General features: G+C 44.5%; 8 protein-coding genes across 8 annotated transcripts; 3 read left to right on the forward strand and 5 right to left on the reverse strand.

The window, feature by feature from the left end:
* Nucleotides 1–60: 60 nt before the first annotated feature.
* Nucleotides 61–7,131, reverse strand: VTP21DRAFT_1890 (uncharacterized protein; the record flags this gene model as incomplete). The annotated part of the gene is made up of 4 exons (XM_069392026.1): nucleotides 61–5,391; nucleotides 5,453–5,942; nucleotides 6,016–6,209; nucleotides 6,286–7,131. 4 exons carry the CDS (start codon nucleotides 7,129–7,131, stop codon nucleotides 61–63), a joined length of 6,861 nt encoding a protein of 2,286 aa, XP_069251226.1.
* A 529-nt stretch (nucleotides 7,132–7,660) lies between these two features.
* On the reverse strand, nucleotides 7,661–10,003 carry VTP21DRAFT_1891 (uncharacterized protein; the record flags this gene model as incomplete). The annotated part of the gene is made up of 8 exons (XM_069392027.1): nucleotides 7,661–7,903; nucleotides 7,977–8,303; nucleotides 8,374–9,086; nucleotides 9,152–9,272; nucleotides 9,328–9,423; nucleotides 9,492–9,663; nucleotides 9,724–9,826; nucleotides 9,886–10,003. 8 exons carry the CDS (start codon nucleotides 10,001–10,003, stop codon nucleotides 7,661–7,663), a joined length of 1,893 nt encoding a protein of 630 aa, XP_069251227.1.
* Nucleotides 10,004–10,294: 291 nt separating this feature from the next.
* Nucleotides 10,295–11,043, forward strand: VTP21DRAFT_1892 (uncharacterized protein; the record flags this gene model as incomplete). Its single annotated transcript, XM_069392028.1, has 2 exons — nucleotides 10,295–10,556; nucleotides 10,622–11,043. The coding sequence occupies 2 exons, from the start codon at nucleotides 10,295–10,297 to the stop codon at nucleotides 11,041–11,043; spliced, it is 684 nt and encodes a 227-aa protein (XP_069251228.1).
* Nucleotides 11,044–12,159: 1,116 nt separating this feature from the next.
* VTP21DRAFT_1893 (uncharacterized protein) lies at nucleotides 12,160–12,603 on the reverse strand (the record flags this gene model as incomplete). Its single annotated transcript, XM_069392029.1, has 1 exon — nucleotides 12,160–12,603. One exon carries the CDS (start codon nucleotides 12,601–12,603, stop codon nucleotides 12,160–12,162), a length of 444 nt encoding a protein of 147 aa, XP_069251229.1.
* Nucleotides 12,604–13,251: 648 nt separating this feature from the next.
* On the forward strand, nucleotides 13,252–13,907 carry VTP21DRAFT_1894 (uncharacterized protein; the record flags this gene model as incomplete). The annotated part of the gene is made up of 2 exons (XM_069392030.1): nucleotides 13,252–13,297; nucleotides 13,405–13,907. 2 exons carry the CDS (start codon nucleotides 13,252–13,254, stop codon nucleotides 13,905–13,907), a joined length of 549 nt encoding a protein of 182 aa, XP_069251230.1.
* A 349-nt stretch (nucleotides 13,908–14,256) lies between these two features.
* VTP21DRAFT_1895 (uncharacterized protein) lies at nucleotides 14,257–15,028 on the forward strand (the record flags this gene model as incomplete). The annotated part of the gene is made up of 4 exons (XM_069392031.1): nucleotides 14,257–14,360; nucleotides 14,429–14,511; nucleotides 14,570–14,959; nucleotides 15,021–15,028. The coding sequence occupies 4 exons, from the start codon at nucleotides 14,257–14,259 to the stop codon at nucleotides 15,026–15,028; spliced, it is 585 nt and encodes a 194-aa protein (XP_069251231.1).
* A 1,888-nt stretch (nucleotides 15,029–16,916) lies between these two features.
* On the reverse strand, nucleotides 16,917–17,656 carry VTP21DRAFT_1896 (uncharacterized protein; the record flags this gene model as incomplete). The annotated part of the gene is made up of 2 exons (XM_069392032.1): nucleotides 16,917–17,078; nucleotides 17,486–17,656. The coding sequence occupies 2 exons, from the start codon at nucleotides 17,654–17,656 to the stop codon at nucleotides 16,917–16,919; spliced, it is 333 nt and encodes a 110-aa protein (XP_069251232.1).
* A 57-nt stretch (nucleotides 17,657–17,713) lies between these two features.
* On the reverse strand, nucleotides 17,714–18,013 carry VTP21DRAFT_1897 (uncharacterized protein; the record flags this gene model as incomplete). Its single annotated transcript, XM_069392033.1, has 1 exon — nucleotides 17,714–18,013. One exon carries the CDS (start codon nucleotides 18,011–18,013, stop codon nucleotides 17,714–17,716), a length of 300 nt encoding a protein of 99 aa, XP_069251233.1.
* Between the last annotated feature and the right edge of the window lie 88 nt (nucleotides 18,014–18,101).

An 18,101-nucleotide genomic window follows, 5' to 3' on the forward strand; every position in this document is an offset into this window, starting at 1 on the left:
CCCCTTTTCCTATACATAAGCCTTAGAGTGTAAAATAAATATCTATCTATTTCATAGTAGTTATGCCATCCTGCCCATAACAAGTGCCAGCAAACTCATTCTCAAGTGCAAGCCATAGCGCATCTGGCGGAAGTAGGCTGCCCTTTGATCGAAATCCACTTCTGCATCGATTTCGTTGACACGTGGCAATGGATGCATGACTATCATCTGGGTCTTTGCCTTAGCAAGCGTATCATTATTGATGATATAGGCGTCCCTAACACGATTGTATTCTTCCTCGCTTGCAAATCTCTCCTTTTGAACCCGGGTTACGTAGAGAACGTCGGTGGTGCCAATGACCTCATCCAGAGTGGTGTATTCATTTTGAGTTACTCCAGCCTTGCGTACCTCCTGTTGGATCTCCTCAGGCATACGCAGCGTGTCGGGACTCACGTAGTTAAGCGTAACATGATACTGGCTAAGCACGCGTACCAGGCTATGCACCGTGCGACCGTTCTTGAGGTCACCCACAAGTGTGATATTGAGCCCGTTGACAGTACCCAACTCTTCACGAATAGTATACACATCGAGGAATGCCTGGGTTGGGTGCTCACCTACACCGTCACCACCATTGATGACAGGAATGCGCGAGTATTTGGCGGCCAGCTGGGCGCTTCCAGGCTGAGGATGTCTGAGAACGATCATATCTCCGTAGCATCCCAATGTACGCACTGTGTCAGGAAGAGATTCGCCCTTTTGCACCGATGAGCCGTCTGCAGTTACAGAGACCACTTGACCTCCAAGGCGATACATCGCTGCCTCGAAAGACGATGAAGTACGTGTGGAAGGCTCATAGAAGAGCGAACACATCACGCGTCCTTGCAGAAGATTGATACTTCCATACCTCTCAACAAGGGTACGCATTTCGTGGGCCAGCCCGAAAAGAATGTGCAGGTCATCACGTGTAAACTGACGTACCGAAAGAATGTGCTTGCGCAGGAAGGGGGAGTTTGCGATCACGTTGCCAAGGTTCTGCACAATAGTGTGTGGTGGAGCGCGGAGGGCAGCAAGAGAAGTGACTGGGGTTGAAGTGGGAGCAAATGGTTCGTTTGCCCTTGACTGTGGCGCCATCATCATTGGAGGAAGCCCGCCGTCAAGACTGCCACGCTTCGCAGCAGAGAGAGGGGATTTGTTCTGAACGGCAGCCATAGCAGTAGGAGCTTGCGTACGCGTAGGAGATTGGGGAATGGGCGATTCCTTTGTGGGTTTCGCATGGACTCGGGCAAAGTTAGACACATTGCGTCCCTCAATGCCCTGAGAGAACGAGGAGCCATCGAGGTAAACAGTCTTTCCACCAAACACGACTCGATGCACCGAGCCCCGGAGTGGTTTTCCTGCGAATGGTGACCAGACTTTACCCGAGAATACATGGCAACGATCAACCTCCAACTCAACGTATGTACCCTCCTGTTCCGGTAAGTTGAAAATGCGACGAGGGTTGTCGTAGAGGCGGGTGCTGATATCGTCCAGAGTCAAAAGACCTCGCACATGAGCATCAAGCAATAAAGGCAGGACCTCTTGGATGCCAACTGAGGATGAGAGCGGCTTGCCAAGTTCCTCTGAAAGTTTCCATGGCAGCGTTCCAACCGAGAAACAGTCGATGATCTCGAGATTCTCCCAAAGGGCAATTCTGTCTGCCTCAGTGGGCAAGCATTTGCTTTCAGGGTAGTCGCGTGTCGAGAGGAATAGGGAATAAACCGAAACATCGCAGGTAACTTGCAATCCCTTGTTCTTGCTCATTGCAACAAGCCCTATGTCATCCTTGCTTGACACTTGAGTGATGTGCACAGCTCTGTTGTGCAGACTAGCAAGCAAAAGGATCGAGGCCAAATCTGTGCCCTTGGCATCCGACACAATCGGGCCCATCGCAGGCCATGCAGTGAAATGGGCGTCAAGAGTGGAGACTCTGTTGGCATTAGGGCTCAGTCGATCAAATGATACAAACAGGGAAGATGCGTCTGAAACGACCATGTTCAATCGTGAGGCATTTTCCGAGGTAGCAGCGATTCCCAAAGCAAAGTCGCAATGCGCCTTTCCACGGCAGTTTGTATGTGCAATAGCCATGGTACGGTTGTCCTGGAGTGATTCAGTGATGCCGATAGGCATGGCATTGACAAGAGTGAAACCACCTGCAAGTGAAGCCTTGGTAACTTCTTCCACATCCTTGGATTCGGCAACAGCCAGGTTCGGGAGGAACGCGCACACATTCACAAGGCCACCATCCAGGATCACTGTTCGGTGGCTCGTTTGATAATCAACTGAGCTAATTTCATAATCGTGGTGACGCGCCAGGGCCTCTACGAATAACTTAGCGCACTTGACATTGGTAATTAGAGGGATCGAGAAGTCTACGGCCATACGACGTGTTCGGTATCCTTTACTCATGTAACTGGCAGGGCGGCGGTAACGGTTTTTGGATGGCAGATTGATGTATAGATCGATGAGATTGTTGGCCAAATGCTGAGTGAGAGAATACTCCGACTTCTGATCGTTGGATAATTTATCATCAAGTGCTTCCAGATATTTAACGGGGATGCCGTGTTCTTGAATGAAATCAGCAGTTCCAGCAGTGGCGAAAAGATTGTATCCCATCTCATGCAGTCTGCGAACAGATGGTAAGAATTCCAGCTTCTCTTTAAAAGATCCAATTGAGAGCAGAATGTTCTTCTTGGGCATCTGGAATCCAGTGGCAATAAGGGCCTTGATATAGGCCTCATACTTGTCCTTTCCGAAGCAGGCGACTTCACCGGTCGAAGCCATTTCTACACCCAGGACGGGATCTGCACCGCTTAATCGACTGAAGGAGAACTGAGGAACCTTGATACCAACACAATCCTTGGTCAGATTGGTGGGTGGATAGGGAGTGATAGGGAACCCAAGCATCGCGTTGGTTGCGATTTCAATCAAGTCAACCCCCGATACCTTAGATACGAATGGGAAGGAGCGAGCAGCACGTAAGTTGCACTCGATCACTTTAATCTCATTATTCTTGGCGATAAACTGAATATTGAATGGTCCAGTTACACTCAGCGCCTCGGCAATTTTTGCTGTTGCTTCCTCAATGCGTCGCACCGTAATTGGGTCAAGATCTTGAGGAGGAAGCACAAGAGTTGCGTCCCCAGAGTGAACTCCCGCATTTTCAACATGCTCAGAGATGACGTGCATAATCAACTTCCCTTCGAGAGCCACAGCGTCCATTTCAATCTCTTTAGCCTCCTCGATAAACTTAGAGATAACGACCGGGTGCTCACGAGAGACAGCAGTTGCCTGTTGCAAGTAATTCGTAAGATCATCACGCGAGAATACAACGTTCATTGCTGCACCAGAGAGGACATAGGATGGGCGAACTAGGACAGGGTATCCGACCTTCTCACAAAATGAGTGCGCCTCATCGAAGCTCGTCAACTCTTTCCAATGTGGTTGGTCAACCCCGATAGTGTCACACATACGCGAAAACTTGTATCGATTCTCCGCGGTGTCGATCATTTCAGGGGAAGTACCAAGAATCTTCACACTCTGACGATGCAAGGGGAGCGCTATGTTGTTTGGAGTTTGTCCACCCATCGACATGATCACTCCACTTGACCGTTCGATCTCATAGATATCCATGACACGCTCGACGTTGATATTTTCAAAATAGAGTCGGTCTGCTTCGTCGTAATCGGTACTAACGGTCTCAGGATTATAGTTAACCATTACTGTTTTGATTCCACGATCACGAAGGGTTCTAATCGCTCGTACAGCACACCAATCGAATTCAACAGATGATCCAATACGATAAACACCTGAGCCTAGCACCATGACACCGTTATCCTTGAATTCGACATCGTGCTCAACCGCATTGTAAGTCATGTAGAGGTAGTTTGTAAAGGCGGGGAATTCAGCAGCAACTGTGTCGATCTGTTTCACGAAAGGCAACACTCCCGCTTCCTGACGCATGCGACGAACCGCAAGTTCGTTGCTTCCAATGCACTTGGCAATTTGCCTGTCAGAGAATCCCATTTGTTTGGCATTCAATAGCAGCGATGAGGGCACTGACGAGTGGGAATATTTGTTCAAGGTCTTCTCAAGTTCAACAATGTACTTGAGCTTGTTCAAGAACCACTTGTCGATCTTGGTGAGTTCCCAGACACGATCTACGGTATAGCCGGAATGGAAAGCATTTGCAATGGCGAACAATCGCTGGTCGGAGGGGTCCACAAGCTCGTTATCGATATCACTGACATAGTCGTTCTTGTTAAAACCGAAGAAGGAGTAGTCAACAGCCCGGATCGCTTTTTGAATAGTTTCTTCGAAGGTACGTCCGATGGCCATGACTTCTCCAACCGACTTCATAGATGAGCTAAGGCTTTTGCTCACACGCGTAAACTTTTTGAGATCCCAGCGCGGAATCTTCACGACAACGTAGTCCAAGCTTGGCTCAAAACACGCGCATGTAACCTTGGTTACATTGTTCTTGATTTCGTTCAGAGGGATACCGAGACCAAGTTTGGCCGCGACGAAAGCGAGCGGATAACCTGTGGCCTTGGATGCTAGGGCCGAACTGCGGGACAAACGGGCATTGACCTCGATAATGCAGTACTCCTTCGAAAATGGATTAAGCGCATACTGAATGTTGCACTCACCCACCACACCAAGGTGACGGATCACATTGATGGCAGTGCGGCGCAACATCATATAATCCTCATCGGAAAGAGTTTGACTGGGGGCCACCACAATCGAATCGCCGGTGTGGATACCAAGAGGGTCGAAATTCTCCATATTACAAACCGTGATACAGTTATCGCGGCAGTCACGGACTACTTCATACTCGATCTCCTTCCAGCCCTTCATGCTACGCTCGATAAGGACCTGAGGACTGGCGGCAAAAGCCTTGTTGCACAGCTCCACAAGCTGCGCTTCATTCTCGGCAAAACCGGAGCCAAGTCCACCAAGGGCGTAGGCGGCACGAACGATGACAGGATAGCCGATTTTATTGCCTGCATCGATCGCCTCGCTCAACGTGCATGCAGAAGCGGACTGTGCACATTTTTCGTTGATTTCGGAAAGTTTTTGTGCAAATATCTCCCGATCTTCAGTCGCAATGATAGTGTCAATCGGTGTACCAAGGACTTTCACGCCAAGCGCTTCAAACTCATCTTTGAGCTTGATTCCAACGTTCAGAGCTGTTTGCCCTCCGAAGGTGACGTAAATTCCATCGGGCTTCTCGTGCTTAATAACTTTGCGCACTGAATCGGGTGTCACTGGCAAAAAGTAGACTTTATCGGCCAGACCTTTTGAGGTTTGAATGGTAGCGATGTTGGGATTGATCAAAACGGTATAAATTCCTTCCTCCTTAAGAGCTTTGATGGCCTACAAAATAAAAGAAAAATTAAAAAAATAGATCACCACTTGTTTATGCAAACATATCTACTTGAGATCCCGAGTAGTCGAACTCGCCGGCCTGGCCAATGCTAAGACCTCCACTACCCAACACCAAAACCTTCTTCACGCTAACACGTGGCGCCTTGAGGGCATTCTCTTCCTTGGTTCCACCAGGCATTACAAGTGGTACAAGCTTGCCAGCAAGTTTACTCTCTTGGACGGCTTGGATAAAGACATCAAACAAATATTCGGTGTCCAATGGTCCCGGGGTCGATTCGGGGTGGAATTGAACAGAGAAATAAGGAAGTTGGCGATGGATAATACCCTCGTTAGAACCGTCATTGGCATTAACAAAAAGCTCCTGGAAATCTTCGGGCAGCGAAGAAGCATCGACAGCATAACCGTGATTTTGGGAGGTGATATGGCAGCGGCCTGAAATCATATCCGTGCATGGGATATTGTGGCCACGATTACCATATTTCATCTTCAGAGTTTTTGCTCCAGCAGCAAGCGACATTAATTGATGCCCCAAACAAATACTGCATTAGATCGAATAACGGCGGTTAGTAAAACCAACACGTGCATTTCCCAAAAAGACAACAAAAGCCTCACCCAAAGATAGGTAGTTTCTCCTGCTTCATTAAAATTCTGACACGCTCAATGGTATCTGGCACCATAGTTGGATCACCCGGTCCGTTGCTGATGAACAAACCATCATAATCGGTTTCTTTTAGGAAATCATAATCCCATGGAACCACCTTGAGCTCAACCCCACGGTTGACGAAGCAGCGAATTTGATTGTTTTTCTATCGATTAAACAAAACCAATTTGAAAGGTTAGGAGGAGGAATGAGCAAGTCGAACAGAAATTTGATCCGCTCACCATGCCAACATCCACAGCCAAAATACGCAACGTCTTCCCATTTTGATCCTTCAACGCTTTAGCAGGGTCAGGCGTGTAGAGGTGTGGCTCTTTCGTCGATACCTCAGCGACCAAGTTGCGATCATTAGGATCGACCCATTCTGTGTCCTGGTAGTCCTTCAACCAATCCTGGGATGCATCGCCATTGACAGAGGAAGCATCCAGACCAAGAACACTGGGTGTAGTCACGATACTCTTTGGGAAGAGAATCTTCCCGAGCATGACACCTTGAGTGCGAATTTTTTTCGTGAGAGCACGGGTGTCAATGCCATAGATCGCTGGGACATTATTCTCTTTTAGCCATTGGGAAAGAGATGAGGTTGCAAGATAGTGAGAATAATCCTGCGAATATTGGCCAACGATCAACCCTGCAACATGGATCTCGCGTGACTCGAAATATTTAGGAACATCCTTGAGTAATTCATCTAATGCCTCCCGCGAGGGCACACCATAGTTTCCTACAAGAGGAAAGGTGAGCACAAGCAGCTGCCCGCGGTAGGAGGGATCCGTCAGCGACTCCGGATAGCCAACCATTCCCGTCTGAAAGACGCACTCGCCCGCCACACTTTTTGTTTCTGCACCGAAAGAGATACCCTGATACGACGAGCCATCCTTGAGAACAAGTGTCGCAATGACTGGCTCCTGTGACGCGCCGCTGGAGAGCGGCGGCGCAGTCACTGGTGGGCACGGATAGCGTGGTGACTGAACACTATTATTGTTCTTCACGTTCCCGGCGTTCGGGAGTACAACCGCTGCCGAGGTAGGAGGGATAGGAGCGGGCTCCGCGGTCTTTACGATGTCAGACATATTATTAGGGCGTCGTTAGTGGCAGTTTGACTTTGGGAGGAGACGAAAATTTAAAGGAAATTGGATGTCAATGAGAATATTCTAGTATTATCCTCCTCTTGGTTTCCTACAAAAAGCTCCTCGATTTGTTTACGGTTTGGGGTTTTTATATCCCTAAATCCAACCAACTCTAAAGATGATTGGACAGTGAGGACTGCTAGTTTGGTCGGAATTAGAAAACAATCAACAACACAATCGTAGATAATCATTCTACCACAATTAACCCAGGTGCATAGTAGCGAAAATAGATTTCTATAAGATAAACATCCAGCAGTATCAATCATCTGGACAAGCCAAGAGACTTTCTTCCAATGAATTTATCCTTTGATATACGCTCATCGTATTTAGCCATATTATTACACAAAGATTGGTGTGAGGTGACAATATTAAAAAGCTTATCGCCAAATGCTTCCCCATTCTATATTTCTCCAAGCATATCAGAGGAGGAGGGAATAAAAATAAGCCTCTATTTGATATCTAAAGCGCAGCTCTATTCTAGTATTTGAATCCCGTAATCTCTCAATTGCTGCTTGGAAGGCTGCGAAGGGCTTCCAACCACGAGATCGGCACCAGAAGCAACCTTCGGGAAAGCGATTACATCTCTTATAGACTGTGTTCCGCATAGAATAGACATCACGCGGTCAAAACCAAGTGCTATTCCGCCATGAGGGGGGCAGCCAGAGCGAAGTGCATCGAGGAGATGACGAAAGCGTGCTTGGTCCTCTTTAAATATCTATGTGAAAATAAGAGCAGAGCAAGGATGGTTGATGGACTGAGCCACAGCAGAGACTCATTAAGGTATTTACCTTGAGCACGTTCTCAAACACAAATTCCTGTAGCTCGGCTGAGTGAATGCGGACTGATCCACCAGCAATCTCTACGCCATTAAGTACCAAATCGTAATGTTGACTTCGGCACTGGGCGGGATTGGTTGCGAGTAGCCCAATATCTTCGGGTAGAGGGGCGGTAAAAGGATGATGCGTCGAAATAAATCCGTCTCCCGACTCATTCGGAGTAAAAAGTGGGAAATCAATCACCCAAAGGAAACGATTGCCATTTAATTCGAGAAGGCCTTTACGATGCAAGATCTCAGCAGCCTGGAGACGCGCTCTACCCATGGAAGTGAACCCTCCCTAGGATTAGAACATTGTCAAAAGAGCCACATACAATACACTTAGACCTCCAAGACTTAGATAGACCTACCGATAAAAATGCCTTCCGTTGACCAACCACAACGATATCTCCGACCTCTACACCTAGTGCCTGTGTCAAATCATCTACGACGGCACGATCTAAACTCCGTAAAATTGAAGATTTCGAGCACCAACCCAAGAGGTCGCTCCCATTGACTTTTATCGCGCTGATCTTTGCTTCTTCTGCTCCAGCTTGCCCTGACTGTAATTGTCGAATTTCTGAACCGGTGAGCGAGGCTCCACCCTTGATCACAAACGCCTCTGCTACTCCATTGAACGTAGCGGTCCTTGGAAGAAATTGGGTTATATCATGAATTTCCATCCCAAATCGTAAATCGGGTTTATCCGAGCCGTATCGCCTCATTGCCTCGTCATAACTCATTCTTACAAATGGCGTCTCTAGCCTCGTGCCAGATACTTCCTGCCATACTTTCGTGACAAGTTTCTCCACGACAGTTTGGATCTCCTCTGCGGTGCTGAAAGCAAGCTCCATATCCACTTGCGTAAATTCGGGCTGCCTATCTGCGCGTAAATCCTCATCACGAAAACAACGGGCTATTTGAAAATAGCGATCCACCCCGGCAGCCATGAGCATCTGTTTATATTGCTGAGGGCTTTGGTTAAGGGCGTAGAACTGGCCGACCGATCGTGTCGGGACAAGAAATTCACGTGCACCTTCAGGAGTAGTTTTAAAAAGAATTGGAGTTTCCACTTCAACAAAACCTAACACCAGAGACATAAAAATCCTATATTCAAATATCCTTGGCATTGTTTTGATTGCATCCTACCCTCACTCATTAAAAAGTCCCGGATGACCCATGAAGCATGAGAGCGCTTCCGTAAGTTTTTCTGCAAAACATCTCTACGTATATCAACAACTCTGTGTCTAAGTCGCACCTCTTCTGATGGCTATTGAAGAGTGTTAAATATACTCTAGAAATCATTTTTCTATTGCTATATGTACCAGCTTAGTGTCCGTTGGGAGAAATGGTAATGCATCCGCAGGGTTCAGACATCGTAGTGATTGTAGTTCAATTTCTATCTCTCCTGTGGGTATATCCTGCTCGAACGATACATCCATTTACTCAAGGAGACTCCTCTTAATAATAATATTTTAGGCATACTCACCGTTCGAACAGCTTCAATTGCACGTCGTTTCACAATCCCTTCAGCGCATACCACACTCTCTGGGGACACCATGAGTAACTCGTCTTTTAAAGAGTTCTCTGTACGACATACAAGTTGAGTTGTTCCGAAAGAATCGCGCAAGGGAAGGAATATGAGATTCTGTGATAATTTTCTGACCTCGACAGGTTTACTACATTGAATTGAATTTTACTGTAATAATAAAGTAACCTACCTGGGTTTTTGTGACCACCCACACAACACTACATGGTCACCTACATTGGTTGCTCTTAATTCACCACAATTATGTGTGCGTTTTGGGTATGTCAAATTCAATTCTAAAATTGTTGGGAATTGTCAGGCATAATAGAGTGGAAAAAATAGATCGAATAGATACTTTTTAACAAATTTGATTCACTAGAATACTGGCGTTGGCATGAGTAAACAATGTCTAACAGGGACCGCGAGAAATCTCGTAAAACCCCAGGTCTACGTGAAGCAATTCTCGGTAACATGTTTAAGTTTTAATGGTAACAAAGTACCCTACCATCTATCAAATTGATTAATGTGGCTTATTTATATTTTTTATTTTCTGTAGGCCAATGCGGAATTCATTTTCATACCTCACAGTTACACTTTTACCGTTAGTGTTTTCTTTAACCACACAACATCGTTTAAAACAAATGTAATCCCAGCAATTCTTATTTCTCAGCTATTTCAATTTTAGCCCATTTCCTCACTGTTGTGTCTGTTTTCCCTTGTTTTCACTTCTCATTTAAATCCTAAGTTGTTAGAATTTCTAAACCATGAAGCTTCGTTATATAACGCAACCAAGACCACGCCGTCCTACTCGAAAAGATCAAATCGGCCTAGTATGCGCACTGATTGCGCTTACACTGCTTTTAATCGGGGTCCTTTCAAGTATCCGTCCTGGAATTACAGGTGTATACTACCTGAAAGTGGAAGGGCTAAATACCCTTGCAACATTTGGCCCACTGGGATACTGCCTGCGGGTGAATGAGACAATTCGTTGTGAACAGAGCATTTATATGGGTTTTTATCCTCTAGGTAGGCCTCTGGACATCCTAATTTTTTGTATTTGAGATGTTGCAACTCATTATTTTTTTTTACAGATGTGCCAGGGATTCTAAACGGGACTGTACCGGAGCTTTTCCGCAATCCTCGCAATGTTACTACCAGTGAAAATACTAGCTCATCTTATGATTCTGGCGTCTTTGCGGCTCACATCATAGCTCTTATCGGAGTTATCGCCACCCTTACTCTTCTTTTTTTGCGTATTTTGGGTTTTTCAGATCGCTTTCATTTGCGCGGATTCACAGCCATATTGGGGCTTTGCGGTTGCGTACTAGCGCTGGCTCTAGGTGCGCTGGAGTATATTAACGAGAGAGACAATTTAAATGCAATTTATCCAAATATAACTGCTACGACTGGGCCAGCATTTATCACAACTGGGATGGCTATGCTGTCCATATTGATTGCTGCAATAGCGCTTTTAAGAGGGTGCAACGATGTACCTATTGGAGCCGAGTTTTAACTTTTGCTTGCTTCCTAGCGCCTAAAACCCTGATTTTTCTCTTTATTCGTTCACATCAATTGATCTCCATCGCTTTTTTACGAATGGTTTATATAGAACTTGAAGATTGTATATAACATAACATATAACTTATATTATTTAATAATAATCCAAGATCTTCATATATTTACAATAATTTTATTATGAAAATACTACACCTACTTTAGCTCCATATCTCTTTTGATATTGTTCATCTGGTACATATTCCATATCCACGGCCAGCGATCTAGCACGGTGAAGGATGCATTATGAAATAGGGTTGTATGGCATCCGACGGCATTGAACTGGTATATTGCATTATAAAAATGTCAACTTCACGAATCCTCGACGGCAAGTTAACGATTGCGCTCCAGTGGTATTATCTCAGCAAGCAAGAGATATTATTCCAACACTATAATGATCCCAAGCAAAGTCAAATGCATTGATCGGTGGTTCGAAAATAACCGATTCAAGTCTTCGATTGGCCTTCACCATCACTAAGACCTTAACTCCACAGAGTATTTATGGGATGAACTAGAGAGACGTCTGAGGAGCAAATTCTCATAGATAACGAGCCAGTGTGATCTGTGGGAAAAGTTGAATATTATCCGGGAGTCACTCGCGAAGGAGGATTATATGAAGTTGATCAACACGATACTAGAACGATTCCAAGGTGTTACTAAACAAGAAGAAGATATACTATGTAGTCGGAGAGCACTTTATTTATATAAACATTTGAGTATTTACTATAATACTCCTGTCAAGAAAGAGAATGAAGCGTTGACACCATGTAATATCTCAATATCTGAATTTAAGAGATTATCCGAAATGGATTCACATTTCACTTGAGAGTCAGTAGCGGATGTTCTGTTGTATATGGATTAGTAAGGGCGTAGATGAGCTGTTCCAATATAGAACTGTTTTTTTATGCGGGCGTTATTGGTAGAGAAAATACTTAGGTAAAAGTGAAAATATCAAGGCGTCCCCAAAACGTTCCAGAGACACTTTATTTGTTCCTAAACCATCAGATAGATCATAAATTCTTCATTTTCACCCATAGAGCCTAAGGAGCTTCCGTATTGCATCATCAATTCTCCGCTAGCACGAATCGTTCTCACACCGCCCCCGCCCACACTCAACGGCAGTGGCTCGTGGGCAATTGGTCAGGTCGTGGTATCGCCCTCCATTGATAGTGCCGACAATTCGTCCGCCGTTGATGAGCCAGCACCAATTACACGAGTCCCCGGGGCGCGCAGCTAGCGTTATACCCTTGAGACATGTGTTTCCACCTCTCACTGGAATAGGGGTTGAGGCTCCATCGCTCTTCGGCTCGCAAATTTTGGATCGCTGGCCATTGCAGTGATGGAACCACACCGTGACGGGCGAATCGCCGCAACTCTGCCTGCGTTCGATGCGGTAGGCAAAATCAACCTCGCGCTCGTTAGTAGGTGCACCCAAGGCGAACTCCATTGCAGGGTGATTTTGCAACGCTGATACTGCGGCCAGCGCAGGGCTTATTAAGAGAAACAACATATAGATCATCTCGCAAACTTGCCAAAGTGCTAAAAATCAAAGCGGATTTACGCGACTATTCCAGCTAATTCGTCCAGTATAAATATGAAAACCATTTAAAGTTATTTCATTTAACATTTTGTGTAACATTACTACAAATTAGCATAAAACTAAAGTATACTCTATAAAAATACACGAATCCGATTAACCATAGCATATTTAAATTAGCATGATCATTTCACTAAATATACTTTCTCTCGCTCTTCATTTTCGTATTTTGGTTTCCGAATCTTTAATTATATAATCGTGAATTCTAGCTATACAATGGATAATCCCAATATTATATAATCAGCATCTGCAAATAACCGCGCCACTTCGCATGTAGGCGACCCATCAGGATTTCGATGAGTAGCAAAAACTATAATCTAAATCCACGAAATCGCGATCGAAAGCATCGCATAAGCGCTGTTATGTGTAGTGGCCAGGGCAGTTGGGAACATACCACGTCGTGAATTACTCGCCAGTACGAAGCCCGACTCAAGTCTGAACCTTGGATTATCACTAGTCGGCAAGCAAAATGAAAGAGAAAACAAAGTAGTAAGCCAGTCCGAATTAGGAAATCGAACCCATAATGTCTTTACTTCGTTTGTATTGGTCGACAAAAAGATAACGATAACTATGACGATAACAAAGTCTCAATACGAAAACGCAATGTGGGCACTTAGTAACACTTAACATTAAGCAAAAATATAAAAGCAACAAGGAGCATAATATGCGGCTAATGTGGTAAAGCAGCGATTGACTGACTGGGCTGTGACGGGTCACGCCCAGGATATTGGCCTTCATCAACATCCTATTCAAAGTCTCGTCGAAAGTCTGTCTTTATTTTCGCAATCTTGGACATTGAATTCGGCTATCGCAGCTCCCCTCTGTGTGTGAGCTCGAGTTTTGGTCAGTCGGGGTGGGTTGAGAGGGGCTACTTCGTACCCACGGCTTTCATCGTGTGTGATCTTCATACCGTTGTCTTCAAGATCCGTGGGGCGTGTGCAATGAGGTCGAAGCAATCTACGAATCTTCCTTCTTTGAAATATTCCAGACTGCCGCTTAGATGTACTCTGATTATAGTGTTCTCTTCTATCGAGCTGGAGACCCCCAACTATCAAGCTCTGATGATGTCTCTGAGCTATCCCACCACGAGCCCCCGAGCTGTTGGATCTTGGGAGTTGGGAAGGTTAGAAGGTGTTGTGTACCGCATGTGTCGCGCATGCTCATGTCCATCGTTCCTGAATACCGAGGCTTCCATTATCCTCGTCAGCATGAAAGAATGCCGTTGAGGCATGCTTTGGAAGCTTACAGTATTTGTGATTTGTCATTCTGAGGGCTTGTCCAAGCAGTCTGACGTGGTGGGTCCTCAGACCATTTAATTGAACGAGATATTCTCATTTGGGAATCAAAAAGGTCCGGATGGCAAGGCGCATTTGGTGGATCCGGAGGGACGAATCGGCAATTTGCTATGGAGATTCTCGTTAAGTTAAAATACTGAGAATAAACGCATATATAATTAAGGCGCAGTCTTCTGGCTTTCAATATTTTTAACACCTGAATCTTCTGACAGACTTTCCACTGAGTAGATCATCTAGTCTTTTGTATATCTTGGACAATTTTTTTTTTCTTTAATCGAAGATGAAAATTTATTCAATTTCCGTCCTTAATGCAGAAAACAAGCCTGCAGTTACACTTACATCAGAGCATGAGCTTTCAGATTTTGGATTTTTCCAAAGAGGAGGGTAACTAGATTCTCATAGGATTTTTTAGATGATTACTTCTATTGACTCTTATTTACTCGCCTCAATAGAGTTCAAGAGTTTATGGGATTTTTGGCAAAAACTGTCGCTGAAAGGACTAACCCAGGTCAACGGCAGAGTGTTGAACAAGACAGTATGGATGATGATACCTGACTTATTGATGCTAGATATTTACTTGGAAATTTATAAAGATTATGTGGGGCATGTTTACGTACGTTCTGATGGTGCAGCAGGAGTTATAGTATCCGACAAAGAATACCCAGCACGAGTAGCATTCTCGCTACTAAACAAGATTTTAGATGAATTTACTGTGCGCTATCCGAAGCATCAATGGGCACAGGGAATGTCCTACCCCGAATTAAAGGAATACATTACCAAATATCAAGATCCAAAGCAAGCCGATACAATCATGCGTGTTCAAAAAGAGCTTGATGAGACCAAAATTGTTCTTCACAAGACAATCGAATCCGTCTTGCAGCGCGGTGAAAGACTGGACACCCTCGTCGAGCGCTCTGACCAGCTTTCGAATCAATCTAAAATGTTTTACAAAGCGGCCAAGAAAACAAACTCTTGCTGCGTTGGTAAGTACAACTTACACAAGTTTATTTCTGGCTGGTATGTAACTAAAAGGTTGCTTCTTAGTCATGTGAACGAACATCGTGTTTGGACGGAATTAATACGCATCAATTTCGCTCAACAAGTGAGATTGTTTCGACACTTTTTGTCATGTTCAAGCTTATTTTATAATTCTTTCCATTCTCTTTTGATTTTTCTGTTGGCCATCTCTTTCTTGCAATTTTCAAGTTTTTTTTTTCCTTTTTATTTTTGTAATAAAGATATAGATTACATCTAATATATGGGTGCTTATTCATCTTTGCGAAAATTGGAGGTATAGCTAGTAACCTAAATATCCAAGCTACAAAATATGGAGGATCTGCATAGTATTTGTACAAGTTTAAAATGGATTAGAATAGCAACCTCTTTTATCCAATAGCATCGATATAGAAAATGAGTGTAGAGGATTATTTTCGAACAGATTACTAAGATATAAACTCATTGGCGTGACCTACTGTGCTGTGATCCATTCAGCTATCTTTGGAGTAACGGACAATAAACTTGAACGGTACCTAGGATTTGGATTACTTTGAGTTACAACTCAATGCAATAATAAGAATAAATTTGAAGATATACAATAATTCTCTTCTTAAATATAATATAGTCGCATATATATATAGCGCTCAACCATAATTGAATGCAACATCATTATGCTTATGCTCTTCCCTGATAATTGCAATTCTTGTTTTATATATGCTCCTGACCATGGTATCGCGTTAGAACAGAGGGGCTTGTCTGACTCTGCCTTGTGTTTCCTCAAGGTATCCGAAGAGCTCTTCGTGTGTCTGGATGGTTGTCTATGGATTAGCTAAGATCCTCTGATGAAGATAATTAAACCACCTCCAAAGATCGCTAGCCTAACGGTGCCTTTTTTAACAAAGAATCTTTATCAAAAAATACCCAACTCTTTTAATAAGGGAGGGTAGCATCTACGTCAAAATCACCCAGGTAATGATCCTGGTCTACTTTGTAAGAAAGGGAAGAAGCAAGCATAAAAAAATGAAAAGGGGAATTGAAAGATTAAAAAAATGATAACAAAAAAGGGAGAAGAGTCAAAGAGAGGAAGAAAATAGGAGTAATATGCAATAGCATTAAAATAAATTGTTTATGTATATGAAATAGAAGAATAAGGGTAAAAAAAATAAATAAAAAAGTAGAGGAATGAGCTATAATAAATGGCAGAGAAGGGTACGGTTCTCACGACGAAGTTGCTTTATGCTGAGACTGTAGTTTGATGATAAGAAGTATCATGGATTAAGATTAGAATTTCCTCTTGATATTTGTCGATAAAGCCTTCTCTCCGATCGTGTTTCATTTCCTTCTGGCACTTTGGCCTTTCTACTCGCTGCGATCCGTAGGTACATTGCTTGGTTATGACTACCGGGTTGGGTTGGACATCCTCTAGCACTATTTCAAATCTTAATCGGTATATTATCCACGAAACAGTGTCATGTCTCAGAACAATGGCCTCGTTGAAGTGTAGACCTAATTGTTTGTCATATCTAAGCAGTTTGTCTTCTCTCGCGGATTTGTGCGGAAGTATGGCAACTATCTGATAGTTTGTCTCGCTATTTCTTTGCTAGAGTTGTGCGATGGTCGAATGGCCCATGAAAGCGCGAGCAATGAGTAATAAATCTCAACCGTGGATATTAGGGAACGACGTGATAAGTGATATGGAGAGAGAGATATGAAGAAAGAGAAGGGGCAGTAATAGTGGCTACTGCGTCAATCCAATTCTAGAGCTGCCCTTTTAGCTCCTACTTTTACCGCGCCCATTTTACACCACCTGCTTCGGAACTGTTCAATTTGTTTCTTTTTTCGGGCTCTTGTTAGTTCGACTCCTATAGCCTCCTCAATATCCATCTTGGCCCGATTGATGATGGTTTCGGATGAGGCTCGAGTGCTTTCAAAATGAAAGACGATTCAGTCCCGATGGATTTGCCACAGTACCGAATCGAAGACGATTTGAACCACGTGTCTTGCTGTTCGTGAGGATTCAGATAGGTCTCCTATCATGAGGCTGCGAGCAGACAGCACCTGAGAATCCTGGGGACCTGTGATGGTGTTGATACACCTCTCCGCCCACTGCCACACTAAGCATAGATGTAGGATATTTGTGGCTGCTATTTATTGATTATTATAAATAGTTTGTGCTAACTTCTAAATTTGTCATAAATTAGAGCGATATAACCAGGGGATACTCTGGGAACATAGGTAAAACTATAGGTTTATTCAAGAACAAGGTATGTATCTTAGAAGTTCTCATTAGTGATCCTTTTATACTATAAGATATAATAACTATTTAACTTTCTATTACCGCTCCCTGACTGCACCACCTTCTTCGGAATAACTCCATCTCTCGTCTTTTTCGTGCCTCTATCAGTTCACCTCCGATAGCCTCCTCGATGTCCATTTTGGCACGGAGGATGATTGTCTCGGGTGATCCTCGAGTGCATTCGAAATGGTAGGCGATTCGGTCCCGATGGATTTACCATAACACCGAATCGAAGACGATTTGAGTCGTGTGTCTTACTGTCCTTGGGGCTTCTGGTAGGTCGCCAAGTACGAGGTTCCTGGGGCTCAGCACCTGAGTGTTTAGGGGGCCTGAGATGGTGTTGATACACCTTTCCGTCCAATGCCACACTGATGTGAGTTCGGGACATTCGAAGAAGGTGTGGCGGATGGTGTCCCTCGGAGCGTTACAGCGGGTACATTTCGGGTCATGACCAGGGAATGTCGAGTTTATAATTACACGCTCTACGAGGATTCGCCAGCGTAGTGTGCGGTGTTTTGGGAGGGTTGGCCGTTTTTGGATGGAGGTCCAGACCTTTTCCCATTCCTTTGCCGTAGATGCAATCTCTGGCCAGGATTGGGGCGTCAGCGTTTCTGGTTCCGGAGAGCCATTTCGCTGGAAGTGCCTTCCCCGTCGAGTGGAGTATTCCGGGACGGGCGCGCCAGCCGGGTGAAAGAGGTGAAGTGGGAAGCGAGGAGGTGGATGTTGTCGGGGTATGGTAGAACATTTCGTGATTTTCTCTGCTAGGTTGGGGGGGAGGATAAGGTATCCGTGTTCCCACTGTAAGAAAAAATCATTATAGCGACGTTCGCACG

Source organism: Calcarisporiella thermophila (assembly GCF_041956535.1).
Source record: "Calcarisporiella thermophila strain CBS 279.70 unplaced genomic scaffold VTP21scaffold_12, whole genome shotgun sequence".
In the NCBI taxonomy this organism is placed as follows: domain Eukaryota; kingdom Fungi; phylum Calcarisporiellomycota; class Calcarisporiellomycetes; order Calcarisporiellales; family Calcarisporiellaceae; genus Calcarisporiella; species Calcarisporiella thermophila.